This window comes from Erythrolamprus reginae, chromosome 1 (assembly GCF_031021105.1).
Source record: "Erythrolamprus reginae isolate rEryReg1 chromosome 1, rEryReg1.hap1, whole genome shotgun sequence".
Classification (NCBI taxonomy): domain Eukaryota; kingdom Metazoa; phylum Chordata; class Lepidosauria; order Squamata; family Dipsadidae; genus Erythrolamprus; species Erythrolamprus reginae.
The window spans coordinates 146,528,026-146,548,443 of NC_091950.1; the positions used below are offsets into that span (position 1 = coordinate 146,528,026).

Genomic DNA, 20,418 nt, shown 5'->3' on the forward strand with positions numbered 1-20,418 from the left:
AGCAATGCAAGTTGGTGGGACCATGGGGGAGGGCCTTCTCTGTGGCTGCCCCGGCTCTATGGAGCCAAATCCCCCCTGATGTCCATACTGCTCTCACTCTACTGGCCTTCCGAAAGACTGTGAAGACCTGGCTTTGCTGGCAGGCCTGGAGGCTATGAATACTTACTTCTGTGTTTGGTTGGTATGCATATTGTTTTGATTGGACTGCTTTGCTTGTGCGTTTTTAAAGCGGTTTTTTAAATTGTTTTAGTATTTAATATTTGACTTCTTTTTATTATTGTATTGTGATTTTATATTGCTGTAAACTGCCCTGAGTACCATTGGGATTGGGCGGCATAGAAGTCAAATCAAATCAAACCAAACCAAACCAAACCAAACCAAATCGGTAAGAAAAAAAGGACAAATAAAGGGAAACATTTCTTCACCCAGGGGGTAGTTGGTTTATGGAATTCACTTCCAGAAGAGGTCGTGACAGCTGTCAGCCTTGATAGCTTCAACGCAGGATCAGACAGACTCATGGATGCCAAGTGTATCGGGGGTTATTGAAACGGATGTCCATGTGCCTCCTCTATGTTGGTTGAGGCAGGCAGGATTCCCTCGGATACCATTTGTTGGGGGTCAAGGGAAAGGGAGGGTCTTGCCTTCTCTTTCTGCTCAAGATCCCCAAGGACAATTGGTGGGCCACCCTGTGACACAGAGTGCTGGACTCGATGGGCTTTGGCCCCATTCAACATGGCTCTTCTTATGTTCTAAATAAATAATAGAAGCAGCTTAAGGATGCAATGCAAATAGTCCCTTAGTAAATTTCCATTTGTGCAGATAAAGTGATGTGGTAACAAGGTACCGTAATCTTTGCTCCACAGAAATTCCTGTCCACATTGTCCACTCCAGCCCTGAGGAACCCTGTACCTACCTGGTCTCCGAGCGTGTGGTGCTGGCCTGTGAGCTGTCCCGTCCTAACGCCCCTGTGCGCTGGTACAAGGATGGGGAAAAAGTGGAGAAAAGCCAGGACCTCCTGCTAGAGAACGTGGGTCCACATTCCCGGCTGATCCTTGTCTCTGCCCACGTCCAGGATACAGGAGAGTTTGTGTGTGATGCAGGTGGTGACTCTGCCTTCTTCAACATCACTGTCAAAGGTTAGAAACAGCCCTTCTAAATATTCCTTATTTGTGTAGAACTACTTTTTTATTTTTCAACTTTCTTCAGTTGGACTCAAGATGCAATACATGATGCTCTTAAACCAGCCTTTCCCATCTTGCAGATGAATTAGGGCTGCAGTCCCCAGAAAATTCAGAATTTCTCACATTGGGAAAAGCTAGTTAATCTGTTCTAAGAAATCCTCCTACCAACTGCTGGGCAGGCAGCCCAGTTCTGTTTTGCTTTGGCAAAGAGAAAAATGTGGTTGTTTATTTGCCTCTCACAGGAGAGATGGGATAAACCTTTGTTTATTTTATGTTACTTCTAACATCACTGTTTCTGGGTCTCTGATACTTGGAGGCACTTGTGATTTGTGAGACCTCAAAAAGGTTGGTTTTTACTCGATAGAATTGTGGTGACCTCAAGCACAGAGATGAACTTTGATAAATATGATAAAAGTTCATTTCTGGGCTTGAGTCCCCACAATTCTGGGTGTTTAGCCTCATTGGAAGGAAGTTCAAGAAGGATTCATACGATCAGTCCCAGGAAATCTCAGGAAGTGGCTCTTTCACACTGTGCTATAAAGACGGTTTGGTCCAGCTTAGAGAACTCTTCTAATTAATGACCCTCCTATTATGAAAAAAAAAATGGTCTAGTGTTTAAGGCATCAGGCTAGAAACCAGGCGACTCTGAGTTTTAATCTTGCCTTAGGCATGAAAGTAGGTTGGGTGACATGATCCAGTCACTCTCTCTCAGCCTAACCCACCTTACAGGGTGGTGGTTGTAGGGAAAACAGGAGGAGGAAAGAGTACAGTGGTACCTCTACTTAAGAACGGCTCTACTTAAGAACTTTTCTAGATAAGAATCAGGTGTTCAAGATTTTTTTGCCTCCATCTATCCATCTATCCATCTATCATCTATCCATCTATCCATCTATCCATCTATCCATCTATCATCTATCATCTATCCATCTATCATCTATCCATCTATCCATCTATCCATCTATCCATCTATCATCTATCCATCTATCCATCTATCCATTTTCCACTTAAGAACCCGAGCCCGGAAAAATTTCCCAGGAAATTTGAGAGTGGCACGAAGGCCCGGCCAGTTTCCTGCCATTCCCCCTTTAATCCCGGCCATCTTGGGCTTTTCTGGGCTGCCAGACGAACTTAAGGAGGCTTTGGCAGTCCAGAGCGAACAAAGCATTTTCCTTTCTCTGGGCGCTTTGACAGGAAATAAACCTCTACCAACGCCCAGAGAAAAGAAACGCTCCCTTCACTCTGGGCAGCCGAGGAGTCACCACAGCCAAAGAAAGGCGCTGGCTACAAAGCGAGCGAGAAGAGAGGGGAGCCCTTCAGCATGGGAAGGAAGAGGCAGCAGGTAGCAGCAGGCAGTGTATGGGAGGAAGCCTCATGTGCTCTTCCTTGCCACCTCAGAGTCCCTCTTTTTGTTTAAAAGCCTTAAAGTTTTGGATTTTTTTGACTCCTCTCACCTCACATTCTTCCTTCGGCAGTGACTGTCCTCCTCCTCTTCTTCCTCCTCCTCCTCCCACCCAAATTCTGAGCTTTTATTTCTTTCCTAATGGGTTTGCACGTATAATCTGCTTTTACATTGATTCCTATGGGAAAAATTGCTTCTACTTAAGAATGTTTCTACTTAAAAACCTGGTCACGGAATGAATTAAGTTCTTATGTAGAGGTACCACTGTATTATATATGCTTGCTGCCTTGAGCTATTTAAAAACAACAATAATGATGGGATGAAAATAAATAAAACCTTGGAAGCTGAATTATGTTGAGATATATTTTTCTTTTAGTCTATCTGGCGTAGTGGTGATGAACCTTTTGGAATTGAAATGTCAAAAATTCAGGAAATGTCTGCATTGACTCTCCTGTTGTGTCTTACACATATACACCACAGACAGACAGTCAAAGGAGGCTTCTCCAGGCCTTCTCTCCACTGTTCTCCTGTGGATTCTTGTCTCCAAGACCCTCTGAACAGACTCTGTGGAAATCATGGAAGAAGGCCCTGATCCAGGGGCGGATTCCTGTTTGTGTTGCTACTGGTGTGCTGAGCACGGAGCTTCAGGTTTCCTGCATGAATATGTGTGCGTCCCAGCGGGTTTTTTGTTTCTGCACATGCACAGGAAGGAAAATCTTGCATGTGAGATTTTGGCAATTTTTTTACTTCCGCACATGCATGGAAGCAAAAAATTGCTGAAATCTTGCGCACATGTGCATTCCCTCATGAGATTTTGCTTCCTGCACATGCATAGAAGCAGAAAACAGGCTGGGACATGCGTGCATGCACGACACCTGAAGCGGCGCGCATAGCTCAACTTTTACTACTGGAGTGGCATCCTTTCCCATTCCAGTAGGAGCCCACTACTGCCCTGATCTCATGCAAGCTCTCGAGCCTGGGAAAATCAAGCAACAATGCTCATCTGATTTGGAGGCCTCAGAGCAGTAATGGGCAGCCAAAATTTTTACTGCCACATTGTGGGTGTGGCTTAATGGTCATGTGACTGGGTAGGAGTGGCTTGCCGGCCATGTAATCAGGTGGGAGTGGCTTGAACGATCATCATCGTTCAAGTGAACTGTTAAGTCCTCGACTTACAATAGTTACCAGTGTCGCTCTCTAGGGTGACATATTTGCTTCATGTTTCCCGCGCTCTCTTTCCTGGGTCCCCCTCAGCTCAGGCTGGGTGACAGCTGCTGATCAGTTGGAGCTGTGCACGCATCTTCATTTCTGGCAGGTGAATGGGTGCTGCCAGAAGCATAGATGCTGCCAGTGCCGCTTCCACCCACGCCTTCTGCTTGCACCTCAGGTGGGAGGTGGCCGCGTGAAGCTGGAGGGGAGCTAGGCAGGAGAGAGGGAAGCTCGTCCAAGGTCAGGAAGGAGGAAAGAGGAAAAAAGCAAGGAGCACAAACACAGCAGCAGTAGCAGCAGAGAAAAAAAGGAGAGGCGAGCTGAGACCAGTAATCCAGGAAGTGACAGCTGCCGGCGCCAATCAGTTAGAGCTGTGCACACATCTTCATTTCTGCCAGTGGAACTGTGTTTCACCCCGTCCTGCCTGCTGCCCACCCCGCCTCAGAGGCTGTGTGGGAGAGACTTTTCTCCTGTGACTTTCAGTAGGGCTAGAAGCCAGGCATGTGACCAAAAATGACATGGTGTACCATAGGTTTGCCATCACTTCTCTAATGCAGTACAGTGATCCCTCCTTTTTCGTGGGGATGCGTTCCAAGACCATCCGTGAAAAACAAATTTCCGCGAAGTAGAGGAAAGATATTTTTTAATGTATTTAACAAGTATTTGGACTTTAAAAACCCACCCTTTGCATTAAACAGTCATTCTATAATGCTTCTCAGCTGGAACTACATGTGATATCCTACCAGTCTCTTTAATACAGTATTGTAGAAGAATTTTATGAATTTTTAATGGATTTAATGTATTTACGCTCCCTGTGAAATAACGAATCTGCGAAAGATGAACCGCAAAGTAGCGAGGGATTACTGTATAGCTTAAGCCAAAATTTGCAACTCTTCATAGACCTTCGTACAACCAAAGACATCAGGGTTTAAAACATTAGCCTTTCAGACAAAATAGGTTCAACTGCTACTGAATTATGACCTTTTCCTTGTGTTTGGTGTCCCTTCCGGTTCCAGAGCCACCTGTACAGGTGGTGTGCTCCAATGCAGATGAGACTCATACCTACTGGGCTTTAGAGGAAGTAACTTTGGCCTGTGAGCTGTCCCACCCTAATGCTCTTGTTCGCTGGTACAAGGATGGGAAAGAAGTAGAAGCAACGGAGGGGCTGCGGCTGGAAAGTGAAGGGCCTCATCACCGCCTGATCATTGCCTCAGCCCAGGTTCAAGACACGGGAGAATTTGTGTGCGATCTGGGAGGCGATTCTGTCTTTTTCACAGTAACTGTTTCAGGTCAGTGCGATTTGTCTTCCCACTCGTCCCTCCACCTCACTTGGAGATGTTATTTTTCTTGACAAAGCCACAGAAGGTGATTACTCCCAACTAAACCTGGCTGACTCAAGTTGGGTGAGACATAGTTCAAATTTGGATGGGAAACCACAGGGAAATCCTGGGGTTTACTGGGGAGCTGCATAAACAACCCGGATGAAGGGATTAACAAACCATTTCCACTCTTGCTAAGAAAAGAATGTAGGTGTGTCATGTGATCCACAAGATTTAAGTTTGACTTAAGAGAGCCTTTACCCATAACAACAACAAAAAAAGAATCTGTGATGCATGCCACTTTAGAGAGCTATTGTGTTCTGGAATTCAGACAGGGCTGGGCATTGTTTATAATTACCATAGTTACATCAAGTTTGATTTAATTCACCAGACTCCAGGGAGTGATGCTGCAGGAGGTTTCAGCCATTTTCCTCTTTGTCCCATTTATTTATTTATTTATTTATTTATTTATTTATTCATTCATTCATTCATTCATTCATTCATCCATTCATTCACTCTCACTCACCCACCCATCCACCCACTCACCCACCCACCCACCCACCCACCCACCCACTCACCCACCCACCTACTCACTCACTCACTTACTCACTCACTCACTCATTCATTCATTCATTCCAAAACACAATGAAGGTTATAGAGGATATACTCATAGTAAAATATAACAATGAAAGAATAGAAGAAATAGGAATAAAAGATATCAATGAAAGAACAGAAGAAAAGTTATAGAAATAGAAGAAAAGGTATAGGAGATATAGGAGAGACAATTGGACAGGGGACGGAAGGCACACTAGTGCACTTATGCACGCCCCTTACTGACCTCTTGGGAATCTGGAGAGGTCAACCGTGGATAGTCTAATGGTAAAATGTTGAGGGTTAGGGGATGACACTACAGAGTCCAGTAATGAGTTCTGTGCTTCGACAACTCGATTACTAAAGTCGTATTTTTTACAGTCAAGTTTGGAGCGGTTAATATTAAGTTTGAATCTGTTTTTGTGTTGTTGTGGTTGAAGCTGAAGTAGTCGTTGACAGGCTGGACATTGCAGCATATGATCTTGTGGGCAATACTTAGATCATGTTTTAGGCATCGTAGTTCTAAGCTTTCTAGACCCAGGATTGTAAGTCTAGTCTCGTAGGGTAATCTATTTCGAGTGGAGGAATGAAGGGCTCTTCTGGTGAAGTATCTTTGGACATTTTTGAGGCACTTAGTGGATGTGACTAAGCAGATTACAGTAGGGGTCATTTTCTTTAGATTTCTCCTTCGAAATTGCTCCCGGTTCTTTTCCTACACTCAGCTTACTTGTGGCTGAATCGTGACTGATACTTGTCTGCACACTTTAGAACAATGTGTTGGGTTCTTGGTGTTCCCTGAGCTTGGTTGTTTTCCAGCAGATGTTTCATTACCAGGTTTAGTAACAAAATGGTCAAATCAGCTATCATTGGACACAGAGAGATAAACCTCATCTACATGCTATTTATTGATACAACCAAAAGTCACGAAAAGAAACAATCAGCTTGGAATGCATCCTCTCCAGCAACGGACACCCAGATGAGCAGGAAACAGTGTTAGATAAGCAATCAGGAACAAAGAATATCCTAATCAAGGAACCATCAAACAAGAAAACATCTCCCAAACAGCTAAGACTGGCAGGGCAAGGAATATATAAATGGCATGCAAATCCCACTCTCCCTCACACCGATAATGCTACCTAGCCTGATTGCATAGTCTGAGACCTTGCCTGGCTTCCTATTGCCTTTAAATGAGTGCATCATTTGACCTTAAAACCTTTTATGGCTTAACACCCGGGGTTTAAGTTTTTTTGCCTCTTCTACCAAACTATTTTCACCTTACAAACCCAAGCCGGGATAAGTGATGGGCGAACCGAACTCGCACAATTCGGGTCCGTACTGAATTTTGCGGGGTACGGTATGCCGAACACGAACCCGAAATTTTTTGAAACTTTGGGCAAAGTTCGGGGTCACTTTCGGTGTTTGGAGCTTTGACGTCACCGACAGGTTGCTAAGGATGCCAAAGTGATCACTTCCTGGATTCCATAGAATCCAGGAAGTGATCACCTTGGCATCCTTATCAACCTGCCGGTGACATCAAAGCTCTGCCCCCAGAATCTCTTCGTGGGAGGGATTCCCTAGCTCCTTCAAATGGAGGTCTTCACGTAAAAATAAACATTATTTTTACGAAAAAGGACGCCGCAGCGGCGCTGCAAGGAAAGGGAGGTCCTTTCACGTAAAAATAAACATGCTGGGGAATCCCTCCCACAAAGAGATTCCGGGGGCGGAGCTTTGACGTCACCGGCAGGTTGCTAAGGATGCCAAAGTGATCACTTCCTGGATTCCATGGAATCTAGGAAGTGATCACCTTGACATCCTTAGCAAACTGCACGCATTAATCGCTTTTCCATTGATTCCTATGGGAAACATTGTTTAATCTTACAAACTTTTCACCTTACAAACCTCATCCTGGAACCAATTAAGTTTGTAAGACGAGGTATCACTGTACTTTATAAAACAGCCAAACATGTGGATAGACAAATAAGCTTAATTTGCAGCAGAGCATTTCCATTTCACTTCCAGTTGTGCGTGTGCATATAAGTAAGTTTCAGGGAAGGGGAGGACATGTTTCATAATCCTATTTCTACCAACCCTTATTCCTAGAATGTATTCTCTTGCCACAGACCGTCCTGTAAGGATTATACACTCCAATGATGAAGAGAGCCACGCTTACCAGGTTGCAGAATGCATAGAGCTGTCCTGCGAGCTCTCTCGTCCCGATGCCCCCGTCCATTGGTACAAGGATGGGGAAGAGGTGGAAGAAAGCCAAGAACTCCTGCTGGACACTGAAGGGCCTCACCGTCGGCTGGTCATTCCTTCAGCTCAGGTGGAAGATTCTGGGGAGTTTGTGTGCGATGCAGGTGGCGACTCGGCCTTCTTCAACATCACTGTCACAGGCAAGAAAATTATTTTATTATTCATCAAATAAAATAAAAAATTTATTTAAATAAAGTTAATAAAATAAATTTTATTTAAATAAAGTTAATAAAATAAATTTTATTTAAATAAAGTTAATAAAATAAATTTCATTTAAATAAAGTTAATAAAATAAATTTTATTTAAATAAAATTAATAAAATAAAATAGAATTATTTTACCCTACTAGGCCAGTGATGGCTGATCTTTTTGGTGCCAAGTGCCCAAAGCACATGCACACCCCCAAAATGCAATGCGAATGTCCCCACCTCACCCATTTTTGGTTTCCAGGTTGTTGCAGGAGGCCTGCCAGGCCCAAAATGGAGTGTGGGGGATGGTGTGCTTCCCCTACACCCCGTTTTGGATTCCAAGTTGGTGCAGGAGGCCTTGCGGGAGGCACCCCCAAAATGCAATGCGAGTGTCTCATACATGCACCCTACCAAATTTTTTACTACTACACTGTGGGTGTGGCTTATGCAGGACGCCCTGCATTTTCTTTCAACATCTTTCAGTGCAAATTGGGTGCTCTGGGGGGGAGTTCCATTTACGCTACCCCACTGCATCTCCCGTCCCCTCGTCCGGGCAGCAGCCCACCCCTGGATGCATTCCACCCAGGCAGGGGTTCCTACTTACCATTGCTACCGGTGCGCTGCACGTTCAGTTCTGTGTGACCGGTGTGCGCATATGTGCGTCCGAGCAAGAGTTTGCTTCTGTGCAGGAAGTAAAATCTTGGGAGGGGTTTCGCGTGTGGGGAAGATTTGGGTGATTTTTTTTTGCAGCTGCGCATGCGCAGAAGCAAAAAAAAAAAAAAGCCAAAATCTCTCACATGCATGTCCTCTCATGAGATTTTGCTTCCTGCACATGTGCAGATGCAAAATCTCACTCGGATGTGTGCGTACACTTGCCAGAGATGTGCACACAGCTCCATTTTCGCTACCGGAGCTGTGGTGTGGCCCGTCCTTGTAGCAACCCGCTACTGGCCCCACTCCACACATGCGTGGCAGAAATCTGAAGACCAGTTGGCCGGCAGGAGGCGCTTGTGCATGTGCGGTAAAGCTGGGCTGGTGCGATAGCCGGTGTGCCCGCAGAGAAGGTTCTGTAAAACCCTGGCCGGTTTGGTCGGCTTAAAGTGAGCCGCGAGCTTTGAGGTTAGCATTGCCCAGGATATGGAATTTGCGGGTTCTGGGTCAATAAGGGTCTGAGCCAGATCGTAGATTTGTGAGCCACAATAATTTAAAAAGATAGCTCTCTTTCGTCTGCTGTCGGCGTCTTCCAGAAAAACGTCAAACTTGGCCATATAAGCCTGCCAAGTGGTTTTTTTTCAGGATCAAAAAAATCAGGAGGTCTGGCTACTGACAAGGCTTCCATGGTCGAGGAGCACGTGTAGGTTCGACTCCAAGGAACGGTTTATTCTGCAAAGTATCAGCTAGCTCTAATCTGGAGTGCTCTAACCCAGTGTTTCCCAACCTTGGCCACTTGAAGATATTTGGACTTCAACTCCCAGAATTCCCCAGCCAGCATTCACTGGCTGGGGATTTCTGGGAGTTGAAGTCCCAATAACTTCAAGTGGCCAAAGTTGGGAAACAATGCTCTAACCAAAGAGGCGCAAAAAGTCTGAGGGAAAGCGCGGGCGTCTTTAAGTATTTATACTTTCTCCCCCCAGCAACAGGTGCTGGTTTGACAGTTGTTACTTTTCCCGCTTAAGACAGGGTAGCCAATCATCGGCTGGTATGCAAATGTGAACTTTAGACCAGTGTTTCCCAACCTTGGCAACTTGAAGATATTTGGACTTCAACTCCCAGAATTCCCCAGCCAGCGAATGCTGGCTGGGGAATTCTGGGAGTTGAAGTCCAGATATCTTCAAGTTGCCAAGGTTGGGAAACACTGCTTTAGACAACCTATGTACATTAACATATTTACGGTACATATTCAACACTAGGCAAAGGCTAACTTCATGTACTTTCATTTCTTCTCCTGCCAAGGGTCTTCTGTGGGGACTGGACTCCAGCTCCTAGAATTTTTATATCACAGAGACCAAGTTTGTGGCTGGTTGGGAGTTATGGAAATTAAAGTCTCGTACATTTTAGAGTGCTTTGGGCGATGTGAGTTGCTGCCCACTGGGTTGTTTCAAAGGCTCCATGGGTGTATTTTGGCCTGAAGCAGGAGAGCTGAATGGGTCCCTGGCCCACTTATACTGTGCCGTTTTTCTGATGAATGATTAAAGAGAAGCACAGAGGGACTTTGTGAAATGAGCCCAGAGCAATTGTGCTTTCCACGTTCAGTTCTTAGCTTCAGATAATTGGTGGTCACTCAGAGATAGAATGACTACGAAAGTAGGACTTGCACAGCATGCTATTCTGCGTCATAAGGGCAGCCTATCTTCACTGGTGGTTATCTAATCCTTCCACAAGACTGTTTATGTTAGGTGCCCTGCCGTCACAACATCCCTTGTCAATGAATATCACAAACTGATTGTACCTTGTGAAAAGGCAATTCTTCCCTTTTGTTTTCTCAAGCCTTCTGGTGTCAGAGGATGATCTTCCATTTTAATGTTATCAGAAGGGGTGAACATTCTAATTTTCACAGAACAACTTTCAGAATACAAATGTTGCTCTGATGCAACAAATTCCTCTTTCCTCCTGTTCCCATGAACCAACCTTCCTTCCTTCCTTCCTTCCTTCCTTCCTTCCTTCCTCCCTCCCTCCCTCCCTCCCTCCCCCTCCCTCCCCTCTCCCCTCCCTCCCTCCCTCCCTATTTCTTTCTTTCTTTTTTCTCTTCTTTTTCTTCTTTTTCCTATTTCCTCTTATTTCTTTCTTTCTTTCTTTCTTTCTTTCCTTCCTTCCTTCCTCCCCCTCCCTCCCTCCCCTCCCCTCTCCCCTCCCTCCCTCTTTCTTTCTTTCTTTCTTTCTTTCTTTCTTTCTTTCTTTCTTTCTTTCTTTCTTTCTTTGACTTATATGTCGCTCTTCTCCGAGGACTCAGGGTGGCTAACAACATATAAAAATACAAAAACCAGTTCAGAAGTCCAATATTTAAAATAATCTAAAAATAACCAAATTTAAAAACACGCATCCCTTATTAATAAGGCCACAGAGATGACAAATTGTGGGAACTGTTTTGAAACAAAAAAACCCACCATCTGTAAGGCCCTGGATAGTCCTTACAGTGCGAGCCATTGTCTCTAGGCCTTAAGTCTGTAGTTCTAAAACTCCCTCTGGTTTCCCTGTCTCCCTTGCTACTACAGAACCACCTGTGCAAATTGTGCAGTCCAACGCAGAGGCCGTTCATGCTTATCAGACCTCAGACCGTGTGGTGCTGACCTGCGAGCTTTCTTGCCCCAACGGCCCTGTCCAATGGTACAAAGATGGAGAGGAATTAGAAGAAGGTGAAGACTTGCTGCTTGAGAGCGAAGGGCCCCACCGACGACTTGTCCTTCCCTCGGCACAAGTGCAAGACACTGGCGAGTTTGTGTGTGATGCAGGCGGTGACTCGGCCTTCTTCAATGTTACAGTTGCAGGTCAGTAATATCTGTCTGTCTGTCTGTCTGTCTATCTACCTACCTATCTCTAACTGTCTATCTGTCTGTCTCTCTTTCTATCTACCTACCTACCTACCTACCTACCTCTATCTATCTATCTATCTATCTATCTATCTATCTATCTATCTATCTATCTATCTATCTGTATCTATTTATCTCTCTCTCTATCTATCTATCTATCTATTTGTATCTATTTATATATCTCTCTCTCTCTATCTATTTGTATCTATTTATATCTATCTATCTATCTATTTGTATCTATTTATCTTTCTCTCTCTCTCTCTCTCTATTTGTATCTATTTATCTCTATCTATCTATCTATCTATCTATCTATTTGTATCTATTTATCTCTCTCTCTCTCTCTCTCTATCTATCTATCTATCTATCTATCTGTCTATTTGTATCTATTTATCTCTATCTATCTATCTATCTATCTATCTATCTGTATCTATTTCTCTCTCTCTCTCTCTCTCTCTCTCTCTATCTATCTGTCTATTTGTATCTATTTATCTCTATCTATCTATCTATCTACCTACCTACCTACCTACCTACCTACCTACCTACTTATTATTGTGATTTATAAGCCACCCATATACGACAGAGTAAAAAATCTTAAAACCCTTAGTACTAAAACATTCATATCCATTCAGTCAGGGCAAGATGGAATTGTTCGGAAGGCCAGGAGGGTGGGGATCATGCAGATCTCCAGGGGAGCCACTACAGAGAAGACCCTCCCACATGGTCCCATCAGCCGACATTGTCTAGCCGAAGGGACCCTGAGAAGATCAACTCTGTGGGCCCTAACTGGCTGTTGGGAGGTGTACGGCAGAAGGCGGTCCCATACATAATCTGGTTCAAACCATATAGGGTTTTAATAGTGATAACCAACACCTTGAATTGCATCCGGAGACTGATTGGGAGCCAATGCAGCTCGCGGTAATATGCCACAAGTCGTCCTTTAGGCCAGGGGTCTCCAACTTTGTTTATTGAATTTTACAAAATAAAAAGTTGTGTACATCACAATAGCTTTCTTATTTTTAATAGATTTTACCCATTTCATCATATTTCTTATGTTTCCATTTTTACATACTATATATTTACATTTCTATACATTTACCTTTACAAATTGTTTATTGCATTGTATGTGTTTATCTGTTCTTGTATGCCAGTACACATTATATCTTTATACCTTATTTCTATTCTCCATCCACTTATACCATAAATTCTGAATCGCCTTTTCCCTTAATTTCCATGGTCATTTTGTTTGTTTGTTTGTTTGTTTGTTTGCTTGCTTGCTTGCTTGCTTGCTTGCTTATTCATTCATTCATTCATTCATTCATTCATTCATTCATTCATTCATTCATTAGATTTGTATGCCGCCCCTCTCCGAAGACTTGTGGTGGCTCACAACAGCAATAAAAACAATATAGCAATGGAACAAATCTAATATTAAAAAACATAAAAAACCCTATCATTATTAAAAAAAACCCCAAACAGCACATTCATACCAAACATAAAACAAAGTATAAAAAAGCCTGGGGAAAGGTGTCTCAACTTCCCCATGCCTGGCGGCATAAGTGAGTCTTGAGTAGTTTACGAATATATATTTTCAACTCCCAGAATTCCTTAGCTAGCTGGCTGAGGAATTCTGGGAGTTGAAGTCCACAAGTCTTAAAAGTTGACAAGGTTAGAGACCCGTGCTTTATGCCCATTACGATACATTAAATATACTTGCTTTGAGTTACACTGGAAGCTTGGTTCTAATCTACCATTCAGAGGAAATAACTCCAAGATAAATATAGCTAGTCCTCAATTTATGACCCCAATTGACACCAGAATTTCTATTTGTTAAGCAAGGCAATTGTTAACTGAGTCACACCAATTTACTACCTTTTTTCCCTCATGGTTCTTAAGCAAATCACTTACGGTTGTTAAGTTAATAACACAGCTATGTTATTAACAGATCATGTAATCATGAGGATGCTGCAATGCTCATAAATATGAAAAAAACATCATGTCACTTTTCTCAGTGCCTTTGTTACTTCAAACCACCTGTAAATGAATGGTTTGTATCTATCCACACACCGTTTTTTTTATTTGAGGGGATGAGAGGAGAAGCAGAATACAGGCAGTCCTCGACTTACAGCCACAACCGAACCCAAATTTTCTGCCGTTAAGTAAGATATTTGTCAAGCGAGTTTTATAGCATTTATAGCACTTAGACTTACATTATTATTATTATTTATTAGATTTGTATGCCGCCCCTCTCCATAGACTCGGGGCGGCTCACAGCAATAATAAAACCAATGTGCAATAACAAATCTAATATATTTTAAAAATATCTAAAACCCCCTTATTTAAAAACAAGACATACACACAAACATACCATACATAAATTATATAGGCCTGGGGAAGATGTCTCAATTCCCCCATGCCTGATGGCAGAGGTGGGTCTTCAGAAGCTTTTGAAAGGCAAGGAGGGTGGGGGCGATCCTAATCTCCGGGGGGAGCTGGTTTCAGAGAGTCGGGGCCGCCACAGAGAAGGCTCTTCCCCTGGGTCCCGCCAGACAACATTGTTTAGTCGACGGGACCCGGAGAAGGCCAACTCTGTGGTCAATGGGATTCGTGCGGCAGAAGGCGGTCCCCGCAGAAGGTTGCAAAAGTTGTAATAACAATAATTAATAATAATACTTTATTAGATTTGTATGCCGCCCCTCTCTGAAGACTTGGGGCGGCTCACAACAACGATAAAAACAATATTATAATGGCACAAATCTAATATTAAAAAACTAAAAACCCTATCATAATTATAAACCAAACAGCACATACATACGAAACATAAATTATAATAAGCCTGGGGGAAAGATGTCTCAAATCCCCCATGCCTGGCAGTATAGGTGGGTCTGAAATAGTTTACGGAAGACAAGGAGGGTGGGACCAGTTCTAATCTCCGGGGGGAGTTGATTCCAGAGGGCTGGGGCCACCACAGAGAAGGCTCTTCCCCTGGGGCCCTCCAGACGACATTGTTTAGTCGACGGGACCCGGAGAAGGCCAACTCTGTGGGACCTTATCGGCCGCTGGGATTCGTGCGGTAGCAGGCGGTTCCGGAGGTACTCTGGTCCAATGCCATGTAGGGCTTTAAAGGTCATGACCAACACTTTGAATTGTGACCGGAAACTGATCGGCAACCAATGCAGACTGTGGAGTGTTGGTGTAACATGGGCATATCTAGGGAAGCCCATGATTGCTCTCGCAGCTGCATTCTGCACGATCAGAAGTTTCCGAACACTCTTCAAAGGTAGCCCCATACCTCTTCCTAGTGCTTTTACAGCCTTCTCTAAGCAGTTTACACAGCCTATTGCCCCCAACAATCTGGGTCCTCATTTTACCCACCTCAGAAGGATGGAAGGCTGAGTCAACCTTGAGCCAGTGTTGAGATTTGAACTGCTGGACTACAGCTAGCTGTTAGCTGAAGTAGCCTGCAGTGCTCCACTCTAACCACTGCGCCGCCCTGGCTCTTTTTACAGCCATTTTTTGCCTCATTTTACGGCCTTTCAGGCCACAGTTGTTGATACGTTAGTAACCTGGTTGTTAAGTGAATTTGGCTTCCCCTTTGACTGCTTGTCAGAAGGTCGCAAAAGTTATCACATGAATTCCTCCCCCCAAATAGATACCACAACCGTCATAAATATGACCCAGTTCTCAAGCATCTGAATTTTGAATCACAGGATCGTAGGGAAGGTTTGCAAAGGTGGTAACTTTGAAAAGCAGTCGTAAGCCTCATTCTTCAGTGCTGCTGTAACTTAATGAATGTCACTAAATGCCCAGGTTTGCCTGGTGCATCAGTTGCGGCCCTATTTGGACAGGAAGTCATTGCACAGGGTCAATCATGCCCTTATCACCTCGAGGTTCGGCTACTGCAATGCTTTCTACATGGGGCTACCTCTGAAGAGTGTTTGGAAACATCAAATCGTCCAAAATGCAGCCGCGGGAGCGGTTATCGGCCTTCCAAGGCATGCCCATATGTCATCATCACTCCGTGGACTGCATTGGCTACTGATCGGTTTCCGGACATAATGCAAAGTGTTGGTTATGACTAGTGTTGGGCGAACTTCACGAAGTTCAGGTGAATTCACCAAACCTGAACCCAAACTTTACCTGAACCCTAACCCGAACAGCAGCAGCGCTTTTTAAAACTTTTTTTAAAAGTTCGGGTAAAGTTCGGGTTCGGCTGAACACCGCAAAACGACGACGCCCGGGGAGGAGAGTGGGGAATCCCCTCATGGGATTTCCCACCTCCTTTTGCTTGCTGCAGGCAAAAGGAGGTGGGAAATCCCATGAGGGGATTCCGGGGGCGTGGCTTTGACGTCACGGAGACTCCTTCCTCCCCGTTTCCAACAGCCAGGAAGTAGTCTCTGTGATGTCAAAGCCCCGCCCCCGGAATCCCCTTGTGGGATTTCCCACCTCCTTTTGCCTACAGCAAGCAAAAGGAGGTGGAAAATCCCATGATGGGATTCCCCACTCTCCTCCCTGGCATCGTTGTTTTGCGGTGTTCGGCCGAATGGCAAACCCGAACCCGAACTTTACCCAAACTTTTTTAAAAGTTCGGGTTCGGCATTCCAAACACTGCAAAGTTCAGCACGAACCCAAACTTTGCAAGTTCGGTTCGCCCAACACTAGTTATGACCTATAAAGCCCTACATGGCATAGGACCAGACTATCTACGAGACCACCTTCTGCTGCACAAATCTCAGCGTCAGGTGAGGTCTCACAGAGTTGGTCTCCTTAGGATCCCATCAACCAAACAATGCCAGCTGGCGGGACCTAGGGGAAGAGCCTTCTCTGCGGGGGCACCGGCCTTCTGGAATCAGCTCCCCCTGAAGATTCACACTGCCCCCACCCTCCTCGCCTTCCGAAAGAGTTTAAAAACTCATCTTTGTTGCCAGGCCTGGGGTAATTAGATCTTCCTCCTGACCAACAAGTGTTTTTAGTGTGATTTATTGAGTGAATGTTAATGAATGTTTTAAAGTTAGAATTTTTAAAGATTTTTAATTATAGTAGTTGGATCAATTGTAGTACTGTATTATGTCTTAGACATATATGCTTTGAGCCGCCCCGAGTTCTCGGAGAGGGGCGGCATACAAATCCAATTAAACTAAACTAAACTAAATGAACTGTTGTAAGTTAAGGACTACCTGTAATCAACTATGCTCATCCACTCAAGATATGTGTGAAAAATGCTGCGGCAAGAGAGAAAAGGGATAGATTTGGATTTCTATTAATTATGCCTCGAAAGGAGGGGAGAGCAACAGGAACAGAAAAGCCCTGAGGTATTAACAAGAGGAATTAAATTGTTTTGAGGCTAGAGAGACAGTTGCTTACACAACCTCACTAAAAATCCTCAGGTGATGTTTTGAGGTTTGCACTTCACGGTGCCAAATAACAGCTTCCCTCACCTCACTTCCCCCTCCCATTTCTCCCTTACCTCATACTGCCTGACACGACACCATTTCCTTCTGCTATGAAATCTTGTTCTCGGGAATACATATTTAAAAAGCAACTATTTTTAAATGCAGAACCTGTTAGCTGTAATTGAATAGTCTGAGTAAGGATGGCAATTCTATCTTGGGAAGCCATGCATGAAAAATTGCTATATTCTCTGTTCCCTGTAAAGAAATGACTCACTATCTTTGAACAGTGCTGAAAGGCAGGAATTCAACAGGGGAAGCTGTTCCAGAAAGGCAGAAAGCTATGTCTGCCTGTCCATAAGCAGGAAAGTGTTACCTACGAGCGCTGCCAACAACAACAACAACAGCAAAGATTAGTCTGTGCTCTAGCTGGTGCAGTGAATAAGGAAGATGACCTTGGTGGAGATACAATATGCAGAAGTTGTTACATAAGCAAAAGGGGCTAAAATATTTAACCCCATCATATTTGGCAGTAGCTCAAACAAAGACCTCGCTAATGAACTACAAGAAGAAGGAGGAAGTAGAACACAATCAAACTTGCAAGATTTTGTGAATGGACTGGACTGGACTGGACTGGACTGGACTAGAATAGAATAGACTAGAATAGACTGGACTGGACTAGAATAGAATAGAATACACCAAACTAGAATAGAATAGAATAGAATAGACCAAACTAGAATAGACTAGAATAGATTAGACTAGACTAGACTAGACTAGAATAGAATAGACCAAACTAGAATAGACTAGACTAGAATAGACCAAACTAGAATAGAATAGATTAGACCAAACTAGACTAGACTAGACTAGACTAGACTAGACTAGAATAGAATAGAATAGAATAGGCCAAGTGTGATTGGACACACAAGGAATTTGTCTTTGGTGCATATGCTCTCAGCGTACATAAGAGAAATAAGTTCATCAAGAATCATAAGGTACAACATTTAATGATAGTCCGGGTACAAATAAGCAATCAAATCCTATTAGGAACCTGTCAATATAGATTGTAAGGATACAAGCAACAAATTTACAGTCACACAACGATGAAAAGACTTAGTAAATAGTTTGGCATTGTTGAGGGAATTATTTGTTTAGCAGAGTGATGGCGTTTGGGAAGACACAAGACACACTGTTCTTGTGTCTAGTTGTTCTGGTGTGCCCTGCTCTATAGAGTCATTTTGAGGTTAGGAGTTGAAGAAGTTGGTGTCCTGGATATGAGGTGTCAGTAAATATTTTCACCGCCCTCTTTTTGATTCGTGCAGTATACAGGTCTTCAGTGGAAAGCAGGTTGGTAGCAATTGTTTTTTTCTGCAGTTCTAATTATTCTCTGAAGTTTCTGTCTGTCTTGTTGGGTTTCAGAACCAAACCAGACAGTGCAGATTATAGCCAATCATAATGAAAGCACTTTTATCCTTCTTGGGGAATTAATTTTCTGGTCTGGTTCTCCTTGGTGGGGCTGACAGCTAGGTAGATTGGATAGTCCCAGCTTCCCCTGAGATTGATGATGGCATTTATAGCCTCTTGTATTTTGCCATGCTCAAGGTGCTATACGCAAAGGTTTCCCCTAATAGACGCATAGAAACATAGAAGACTAACGGCAGAAAAAGACCTCATCATCCAACTAGTCTGCCCTTATACTATTTTCTGTATTTTATCTTAGGATGGATATATGTTTATCCCAGGCATGTTTAAATTCAGTTACTGTGGATTTATCAACCACATCTGCTGGAAGTTTGTTCCAAGCATCTGCTACTCTTTCAGTAAAATAATATTTTCTCATATTGCTTTTGATCTTTCCCCCAACTAACCTCAGATTGTGCCCCCTTGTTCTTGTGTTCACTTTCCTATTAAAAACACTTCCCTCCTGAACCTTATTCAACCCTTTAACCTATTTAAATGTTTCGATCGTGTTCCCCCTTTCCCTTCTGTCCTCCAGGCTATACAGATTGAGTTCATTAAGTCTTTCCTGATACGTTTTATGCTTGAGACCTTCCATCATTCTTGTAGCCCGTCTTTGGACCCGTTCAATTTTGTCAATATCTTTTTGTAGGTGAGGTCTCCAGAACTGAACACATGTAATGTTTTCTCTGTAATAACAGCACAGTGAGGTAGGTTGAAGAGAAAGAAACAGACTAACCGAAAGCACTTCCTCCATTCAGACCTTAAGTCCTTGGTGAGTCCTCGGAGCGGGGAGGCATACAAATCCAATTAATAAAATAAATAAATAAAATAAATAAAAACAGTATGACTCTATCAAGAAAAGAAACGTTATAATAATTATCCGAGTAGCGCTGGCACTCATGTTTCTGCTCCTGGGGTTCCTGGTTCCCTTGAAACTTATTTAGATCAGGGGTCCCCAACCCACGTCCCATGGCCCACTAATGGCTTGTGGCCTTTTTGGAACTGGACTGCATGAATGATGGGCTGGCGTGCATGTGGGCTCGCATGCACACACTCAGCTCAATGTCCATGAGTGGCAGGCCAGCGCCAATGTGCATGTACATACAACTCAATTTGTGCACGTTGAGCTGCATGCTGGCCCATTGCTCATGTAAGTTGAGCTGTGTGCACGTTTGTAATGGTCTACCACTTGTGCGGCCTGGTTTCCCTCTCCCACTGGCTGGGCTGCCAAGCCGCAAAGGTTGGAGACCGTTGGGTTTGATGGACTCTGCTATTTACCTATTCCGAACCCATTCTTTGGAGTAAAGAATGGGTTCAGAATAGGTAAATGGAATAAAGCCTCTGCCCAGTAAATGTATTGGATGTGACAGTATGTATGTGATTGTTTGTTTTTAAATGACTAGTTTTGGGGTAATTTTTAAAGTAATTATACTATTAATTTGCTTAGAAATGTTTTATATTGTCCTGGGGATGAGTCCATGGAGTGGGGTGGCGTATAAGTCAGATAGATAGATAGATAGATAGATAGATAGATAGATAGATAGATAGATAGATAGATAGATAGATAGATAGATAAATAGATAAATAGATAAATAGATAAATAGATAAATAGAAACAAACAAACAGAGAAATAAATAAATACTGTGTTCAGTTCTGGAGACCTCACCTACAAAAAGATATTGACAAAATTGAACGGGTCCAAAGATGGGCTACAAGAATGGTGGAAAGTCTTAAGCATAAAACGTATCAGGAAAGACTTAATGAATTCAATCTGTATAGTCTGGAGGACAGAAGGAAAAGGGGGGACATGATTGAAACATTTAAATATGTTAAAGGGTTAAATAAAGTTCAGGAGAGAATTGTGAACACAAGAACAAGGGGACACAATCTGAAGTTAGTTGGGGGAA

At 43.5% G+C, this 20,418-nt stretch overlaps 1 protein-coding gene across 4 annotated transcripts in view; it reads left to right on the top strand.

Annotated features, from left to right (window-relative positions):
- Window positions 1-20,418, top strand: part of OBSL1 (obscurin like cytoskeletal adaptor 1) — a 149,970-nt gene that overhangs the window by 66,643 nt on the left and 62,909 nt on the right. For all 4 annotated transcript variants that reach the window (XM_070728524.1, XM_070728511.1, XM_070728531.1 and 1 more), the window contains 4 exons: window positions 864-1,136; window positions 4,806-5,078; window positions 7,820-8,092; window positions 11,352-11,624. In XM_070728524.1, the coding sequence (XP_070584625.1) occupies window positions 864-1,136; window positions 4,806-5,078; window positions 7,820-8,092; window positions 11,352-11,624 (1,092 nt within the window). The remainder of the gene's footprint in view (window positions 1-863; window positions 1,137-4,805; window positions 5,079-7,819; window positions 8,093-11,351; window positions 11,625-20,418) is intronic.